General features: G+C 39.6%; 1 protein-coding gene across 1 annotated transcript; it reads right to left on the minus strand.

The window, feature by feature from the left end:
• Positions 1-27: 27 nt before the first annotated feature.
• Positions 28-4,862, minus strand: LOC107089840 (zinc finger protein 628-like). The gene is made up of 2 exons (XM_015382845.1): positions 3,896-4,862; positions 28-1,479 (listed from the first exon to the last, which is right to left on the minus strand). The coding sequence occupies exons 1-2, from the start codon at positions 4,563-4,565 to the stop codon at positions 530-532; spliced, it is 1,620 nt and encodes a 539-aa protein (XP_015238331.1). The 5' UTR covers positions 4,566-4,862; the 3' UTR covers positions 28-529.
• Positions 4,863-9,105: the final 4,243 nt, after the last annotated feature.

The raw sequence follows: 9,105 nt of genomic DNA on the forward strand, positions 1-9,105 counted from the left end.
TTTTTCAAAATATTCTAATTTACTGGCTTTTACCTGTATATAACAAATTCTACCTTTATATTGCCTATAAAGGTGGAATTTGTTGACTATATTTACTTTCTATTGAATCCTAGAAAAAATTAATTGCAGTGCTAGACAATAAAAAACAACAAGACATTTCTAAGGGATTGCCTTAGAGTCAATGAGTCGATGCAATCAACTGGTTTTTCTTATCTAGAAACATCTGATCAGTCTGACTGTATGATCTGGTTGAATTGTCTCTGCAAAGTGTCTTTAGATGACATGTGTTGTGAAGCTGGATTTTGTTTCAAACGCACAGGGTTCTGACTGTTTATAAAGTTAACTGCATCCAGAGGTGATTTCTGATAGTTGGTCTCCATAAATCCATCCAATATTAGATGGAACCAAATGAAACATGAAAGTCTGATGTCAAACCAGGTCAGGAGCAGACTGGAACAAAAACATGTCTGTTATCTACCGTGCTTTCTTTGTCTTTCTCCAAACACAGTCATCACTTCTTCACTGGTCCCTAAACACAGTCCTGAGCAGAGCCGTCCTCCTCTTCGGGCCCCCAGTCCTCGAACCGCATCTGAGGAGAGGGAGCAGCAGGGTGGAGGTTGTGGATGTCATCCATGACCTCTGGGTCCGTTTCCTCGATGGGGCCGATGGCCATGTGGCCTCCTTCGTCACGGTGCGTCCGGACGTGCTTCCTCAGGGCCGCTGGCTCCTTAAAGGTGCGGTTGCAGAAGGGGCAGCAGCAGGGCCTCTCCCCTGTGTGGATCAGCTGGTGGTGTTTAAGGTGCTGCAGGCGACTCAGACGCTTCCCGCAGATGGCGCACACATAGGGTTTCTCGCCTGTGTGCGTGCGCCTGTGTTTGCGCAGACCGTCCAGGTGGCGGAAGCAGTTGCCGCACTCAGAGCATGAGTACGGCTTCTCCCCGGTGTGTATGCGCAGGTGCGTTTTGAGCGCTCCGGATTCACGGAAGCGACGGCCGCAGACTGCGCATGGGTACGGCTTCTCGCCCGTGTGGATGCGGATGTGCTTCTTCAGGCTGGAGATCAGACGGAAGGTCTTGCCACACTCCAAGCAGCGGTGAGGCCGGTCGATGGAGGGCTCCGTGGCGTTGTCGGGGGCAGAAGGGCCAGCAGACTCCTCAGCTCTGCCTGTTGAAACTGTGTCACTTCTGCCCGCAACAAAAGTCCTGGGCAAAGGTTTCTGTTCGTTGAGACCTCCCTGCTGTTGGGGGGGCCCCCCACATTCACGGCTGAGTCTTTGGTGACGAAGCTGGTTGGAGAACGACCGCTGAGCACCTCCTTCACCTCCAACCTGGCCGTAAGCGATGTCCCCTACGTTAAGGGATGATCCGTCTCCATCTCGGCTGTCCTTCCTGTTAGGCTGACCAGAACCTGAAGGAAGTCCCTGTTCCTCTTTGATCTCGAATCTGGGTGCTCCACTGGGACCCTGGGGCTGCCTCTCATCTTTAGGAGCAAAAAAAAAACAAACAAAAAAAACAGATAAAACAAGTTAAAAGGACAAAAGCATTTATATTCTTAAAGTAACACTGACTTTTAGCCACTAGGGGGCATCAGACCTGTAATATCCATGTTTATCTCCCCCTGAAGGCCTCTGGCAGCACTGCACTATTGCAAAATTAAAGGTACAGTGGAGGATTTTTGCAAATTTCTGAAAAGACCCGGCATTTCAAAAAATGCACATGCTCAACCCTGTACCCGCTCCTGAGAGGGAACGTCTTCGAGCTCATTTCTCCTCGTGCACGCTCTGTTTAAAAGTTGCTGTTTGCATCGCTCATACAAGCTTAATTTCCAAAAGATTTGCAATTTTTTCACTATTTCAGACTCAACACCCGTAAGTGAAAATGGGGACGAGCACGTAAGACGGCCTTACGTGAACATCACCACAATAATTGACAATTAGGAGGATCACTTATTTTCACCCATCTATCTCCATCTGGAAAAAGAACATCCTCCACTATATCGTTAAAAAAAAAGAAAAAAAAAAAAACAACAACTTCTAATATAATTATTATATTAGCATTAATTTATTTTACGAATTAAAAATAATCTTTTTTGACATCAGCTTAGTTAATAAAAACTTAATTAGAAGTGCGAACATTACCTCTATAAACAAAAATAACATATATCTACAACAGGTCACTCATATTTTTAAATAAATTTTAAATATATTTTCTGTTTTTTGACAATTCAATGCATCTAGACAGTGGAGAAAATGAATAAATGAGAAAATAAATAAGAGACTTCAGCTGTCAGCTATATACCCCATGCACCTTTTTTTCATCCTTTCGGCACCTTCTACTTTTTTTTGACTATCAGAGCTGATGTAACGAGTACATTTCTCCATTGTGAGATCAATTAAGTCATTCAAATAATCAATCAATCAATCACTAGTGTTCAAAAAAACTTAGCCGACTTTTCATCATTTTTAGCCAAAGTGATGAAGATTCACTGCCAAGCGTCTAAAGAGCCACTTGCAGCTCTGATGCCATAGAATGCAGACCCCTGTTCCAGAGTGTAACAATGACCAAAACAAATTACAGGTACTGACCATTTCTGCAAAACTACTTCCCAAAACAAACCTCAGTTGGTGCCTCTGTTCTTGTCCTTCTAGTATTCATATATATTTTCTGTGAGCAAATTACTTGCTGTTTTGGAAAAAGAAAAATTGTAAAGATTCTTTCCTCACTGTTTTTTCATATTCATCAAGACTTGGAAAACGCAACAGCAATACTCAATTTCTCCTTATTGTTGGGAAACCCTGTCCTTCTATGGTTGTTTTTTTTCTTTATAGTGAAGCAATGATAGATGGCTCAGCAGGGGCGGAGCTACATGGGGGGCCAGGGGTGGCCATGGCCCCCCTTAGCCAATCATTGGCCACCCCTACCATTTTTTTTGCCGTCTAATACAGACAGTGGCATCAGTAATACTACCAAAAGGAATGTTTAAACGTATTAAACATTTAAAATTTTCATATATTAATAGTTACTAGACAACTAAAACACTGTGGTTAATAGGGGTGTGGGAAATAATCGTTTTGGCAATATATCGTGATATTCGGCTGCCCAATATAATATCGATCTTTCACTTCTTAGTATCGATTTAAAAAAAAAAATGGTTACATAAAACATTGATGGGAAAATGGGCTACCTCTGCACCACCACTCTGGCAGAAAGCGCTGTGGGGCCCTTCAACTGTGCGCGCAGCACCAAATCTGTATTTGAGGCAATCACAGTGGAAGAAAACCCCAAACAACATGGATAATAATACCTAATCAATATTTTCTGATGAAAATATACAGCACTTGCTGTTTTATCTCATCATTTGATTTTGATAGCTGGGGAAAATATGGCAATATATAGCGATACTGCAATATCGTGATAATATCGTATCGTGACCCAAGTATCGCGACATGTATCGAATCGCAACACTCATGCCAATACTCACCTCTAGTGGTTAATTATGCACATCTAAATACTAACATTAAAGTTGATATGTTCAGAATTCATGCTCTTTTAAGACCCTAATTTTGTCTTTTATGGGGTAAAGAGAAAAAGATATGTCTCTGCAAGTCATCAAGGAGTTTTCAGTGAAATCATAGATAAATAACTACTTTAATAATAATTGAAAAATCCATTTAATGTAGATATTAGTACATGTAATATTAATGTTATGCAGAACAATTCTTGATAAATGTAGGTAAGTAATAACAATGGATAAGATGTTTGTCCCAGGCATTTTGTCCACTAAACCTTTTATTAAGACAGCATGAATGTTTAAATATATGCATCTATTTGTGATCAAAAGGAAAGTAGAAGGAAAGTATTGTTTGTCTTTAGATGTTGTGCTGGTTCCTGTTTACCTGATCCTCTGGTATCTGAGCACATGTGAGAGGAGCTGGGTGAGAAGGAGTCCAGAGTGTGGCTGGTCACAGAGCCATCTGGCTGGATTGACAGCTGGCACATTTTGTATTCATCTCTCGGTTCAAAGCCTTGAAGAGATTCATCCACGGAGCCTCCAAGACCCAGATCCACGCCAGCCCCGTTCACATTCCTTTGGTTCTGGTGCTCTCGGTCCAATCCCGGCGTCAAAGAGGCCATGGCAGAGAGTGAGGGGGCAAACACCGACTGGCTGACCTGCTGGGGGCCCGTGTAGGAGACCTGCAGCTGGTCTATGAGCTTCTGAGCGCTGCACAGACACTCCTGTAAGGTCTTCAGCTCCCGCTCGGACACCTCCAGCCGAACCTTCAGCCTCTGGTTCTCCTGCTCCTTGTGCAGAAGCTCCTGCTGGGTCTCGTTCAGCACGATCACCACCTCTCCCAGCAGAGTGTCAACAGCGGCGGACATGGCGGTCTGGATGGTCGGAGCCAGGCGGGACTTCAGCGAGGTAACCGTCATGCCGCCCTGAGAGGCTCCGTACGCCGCTTTGGTGTCCATCCTGTCCGGGATGTTGATGATGCTCTGTTTGCGGCTTCCAGCGTTAGACTGGGAGGCGTCCATGCTAGCCGCGTACCCGGCCCGCCTGGAGCTCATCGTTTTTAATTATTCCGCTATAGGACCGGGCAGGCGCTTAAAAGTGCGTAGTTCTCCTGTTGGGATGCGTACGATCATCAGATGATCCGGTTACATCTGTTTAACGGTCCAGATGACGCTGCAGAGGAAAACTGGACTTTAACGACGCAGCGGCCCAATTAGAGCCGCGAAGCTTCGGAACCACCGAACTCCTGAGCAGGAATCAGCGAGGTGTCCTCCAGCTGTTAATACAGTCCATCGTTTAATGTTCAGGTTCTGTAAATACTGCGGCCCTTAACGGAGATCCAGAGCGACAGAGGCCTGTCGCATTTTTATGACGAAAGAAACAAGGGCGCTCCTCAGATTCTTCTTCTTCTATGTTGAATGGCGGATTGCAGCTCATAGGTGCATACCGCCACCTACCGTACATGATTGTGTAGCTCTATAGTTCCATCTCTTATATTCTATTTTTTATTTTTGTGTTATGTAAAAATAAAAACAATGCTTTATGAATAACAAAACTTTCTTCCCTATCTCCATCTGTCCCTAAATGTTTTTTAATACTCTATTTTCTCCCTTTTTCCATAATTACTTTCCCCATCCTCTCTCTTTCAGTTGCATATTTAATGCAATCCATGAAAACATGATCCACATTTCCTTTTCTTTCACAACCCTCACATAAATCATTATTTCTCTTCCCTACTACAAACAAAAACTCATTCAAGTAGGTGTGTCCAGTTCTTAATCTAGTATAAATTATCTCTTCCCTTCTGTTTCTTTCTCCATAATTTTTAACAATTACAGATTTTTGAACCCTATATAATCTTCTCCCTTTATCTTCATTCCATATCTTTTACCAAAATTCTGTTTCTGTTATTGATTTACCTTCCCCTTTTCCAAACGGGATCTGATCTATATTCTGCTTTCCTAAAGCTTTTTAAGCTATCTTGTCTGCTATTATATTTCCTCTCACCCCTTTGTGTGCTGGAACCCAACAGAACTGAACATCTGTTCCATACCTAAATAACCTGAACAAACTCTGATAAATTTCTAATACAGGGTCTTTCCTATTATTTCCTCTTGAGTGAATGCTTTCTGTTGCAGCTTTAGAATCTGTGCAAATCACCACTCTGTCCGGTCTAACATCCTCCACCCACTGTGGTCTTTGGTGTTTTATGGCACTTTACAGACTATGTGTATTACCGCCATCAACTGGACGGAGATGTAATTAAAAAAAAAACCCTATAAATCTTCAAATCTTAAAAACAAAAAAAAATAAAAATAAAAAAATAAATACATACTTATACACTCATACACACATACATACTAAATCCTCTCATCTAATTTTGTGTCTTTTAGATACTTAATAAGTGCTTTAACTATATCATGTGATTGATGCTTCCTTAATAAATGAACCATATCTACTGAACTCCCCAGTCCCTTTCCAGTTCTTTCCTCTCTTATATATATATTTTCTACAATAAATGAACACATGTTCTACTCCTGTTTCCCCACAATAAGAACAATCACCTGATGGATGTTTCCCTATAATTTTAAACCACTATTTAAACTAGTATGCCCAGTCCTCAACCTGTTTATCCATACTTCCTCTCTCCTTTTCATTATACTATGATTTCTTATGATTACCTCCTTCTGTATTTTATGTAAATTTCTTTTAAATTCCATCTCTTATTTATTTTATCTTTAATAATTACTTTTATTTCTGCTCTACTTAATGGGACATCATATTAAATTTATCTTGCTTTAACTGCTTCTTTAGCCAACTTATGTACTTTTTCATTACCTACAATTCCTTTATGCTCATGAGATTCTTCTTCTTTTCTATTATGGCGGATTGCATGCAACTTTAAGGTGCATACCGCCACCGACTGTACATGAGTGTGTAGCAACATCCATTTACATCAAATTCTATTTTTTTTTTTTTATTCTGTAGATAAATAAATAATGCTTTCCTTAATCTGTGAATATCCTTTATATTTCCTTCATTTCCCAGTATTCCTTTTAGACTCCATTCCTGGCCTGTCTTTCCAACCATCCTTCTCAATTTCTCCCTTTCATGTTCAGAAGTTTTACAGTTCATCAGTACATGTTCTACATTTTCTTTTTCTCCACATCCTTCCAATGTATCTTTATTTTTCCTCCCTATTAAATATAAATTGTCATTTAAATAGGTATAACCCACTCTTAATCTGATCATTATTACCTCTTCCCCTCTTGAGATTCTGCACCCCGAGTAATGACACAAAGGCACAAAAGAAAACTAATGAAAAGAACCCACTTTTTTTGACTCATTATAAATTACCTCAAACTTCATCTGATTTTGAATTTTATCGATGTTCTTTTTATTTTTTAAAAATTGCCTTGCTCTGTTGTTCTCTTGCTATCTCCTTTTGGCTTTTTTATTATTCAGCCCGTATTAATATGTGGCTCTCCCCTGCCTTTACATTTTTTGTAGAGATTTAAGTAAAGTAAAAAAAAAAAAAAAAGACTTTATGGTCACATTATGATTTCAGGTCAGAATGGAGGTTTGCGAGGTGCCCTCATTATCTCTCTCTACCCCCAAACCTAAATCCAACCCTTCCAAAATTACCAGTCATTATAAATAACCTTTAATTATGCAATCATTAGGGAAGTAAAAGTCTACAGTTACAGTAAGTTCAATTTTATGGTAGTTAGTTGACATATGAAAGTATGAATATGAAAATAACATCAGGAATTCTAGTCTGAAAAAAGAAAACTGTAAAACTCTTAAATGTGCTTTAAAACATTTCTGTTTAATGTAGAGTAATCCAATTCAGGTTTGAGCAATCTAAAAAATGTAAAGTCTGGAGTTTACACTTTTCCAATACAGTTCTTGTAGAAAAGTCTCCATCATATAAGCAGGCATGGTCTGTGTTTCTGTGAAGGTTTAAATCAAACAAATAAACCAAAATCTTAGTGTTCAGGTTTTTTTTGTATTTATGTCTGAAGTGTTACTGTTTTATTGTTTTCTTGCTTTCATTTTCATGTTTTAAATTGTTTTACTTTTTCACTTTCTAGTAACATTGCTTTCTCTTTTTTTAAAGTAATCTATAAAATACCATTATCCCTCCAGTATATCAATATTCTGCATTGATAATTTCGTACAGTAGGCCTAAATACAATCTGCACACCATTAGATTACAGACTTGTCAGTGGATCATTTGACTAGACCCCCCAGGTCCTCTGGCTCTAATCTAGCCTGGACACCCAGAACCAAACATGGAGAAGCAACATTTAGTTCGATTTGTTTAGAGAGTGATTGAGCTGTCTAAACTTGAATGAAACATCATCCGATTGTTTGAACTCCAACTTTTCTTTACCTACCTCCATTATGCCACTGCACTGTAAAATTCCCCCCTCTTTGTTTTATATCTTGTTCATGTCCAGCATTTTTACTCACCTTGTTATTGAATAACTGCGCCTCTCAGAGGTTTACACTCAATGTAAAAGATTACACAGAGAGAAATCAAATGTTTTTCTGTTTCAATCAGAGGGAACATATGTTTGTCAAAAGCTACTTTATCCTTTTTTGTAAAAATAATGAGAATGTCGTTAAATCATAGGAGGTGTTATGGCTACACTGTCCAGTAGATGGTGCTCTAGGACATCTCTTCATGTTCCCAATAAAGGCCTCCGCTGCAGAAAGCAAAAACTCTGTACACAACAGAGCGCGTGGAAAACATTAAGACTTAAAGGGAAAAAAATAAATTTGATTTATTAGGAAAAATAATACAGAATTGACAGCAGATAGTCACTATTTTCATTTTTTAATTCACACTAATGACTGCTGGTTCTGCTAAAAACATATAAAACTGCAGTAAAGACATTCAGTTGGACATTTTATAAGAATAACAAAGGATTGTTTTTCCTATGTATCTGGGGCTTTCTGTTTATTCACAATTCAGTTCAGTTAATTTATATAGTGTCAATTCACAACATGTCATCTCAAGTCACTTTACAGAGAAAATCAACCAGATCATACAGTCAAAATGGTTCAAAGTTGTCTATCTAATGTAAAAAGTTGTTTGCATTAACTCATTGACTCAAAGGCAATCCCTCAACCTAAGCATGCTTGTAGCAATAGTGGAGAGGAAAACTCCCCTTTAACAGGAAGAAACCTCCAGCAGAACCAGAAGGCTCAGTGTGAGCGGCCATCTGCTGAGGCCGACTGGGGTTTAAAGGGGACAGCGTTTTTTTTTTTACATTGGCCTCATGATTTTACGTTATTACATCATGTTCTACTCATGAGTCGGACAGTGATTCGCCTACATGTTATGAATGCTGGCGTACCATAAATGATAAATTATGAACAGTTTAGTTTGTGCCTTCAAGTTGTTGCACTTAGAAAGACGTTACATGGATATAACCGAATATCTTCAGAACAGCTCCAAATGACACAAAACTCATATGGGTGAGTAGAACATGATGTAATAACGTAAAAACAAGGGCCCAATGTAAAAAAAAAAAACAAAAAAAAAAACGGCGTCCCCCTTTAAGGAGGCAGAAGAGGACACAGAGA

Source organism: Cyprinodon variegatus, unplaced genomic scaffold (assembly GCF_000732505.1).
Source record: "Cyprinodon variegatus isolate N-32 unplaced genomic scaffold, C_variegatus-1.0 Scaffold268, whole genome shotgun sequence".
Taxonomy (NCBI): Eukaryota; Metazoa; Chordata; class Actinopteri; order Cyprinodontiformes; family Cyprinodontidae; genus Cyprinodon; species Cyprinodon variegatus.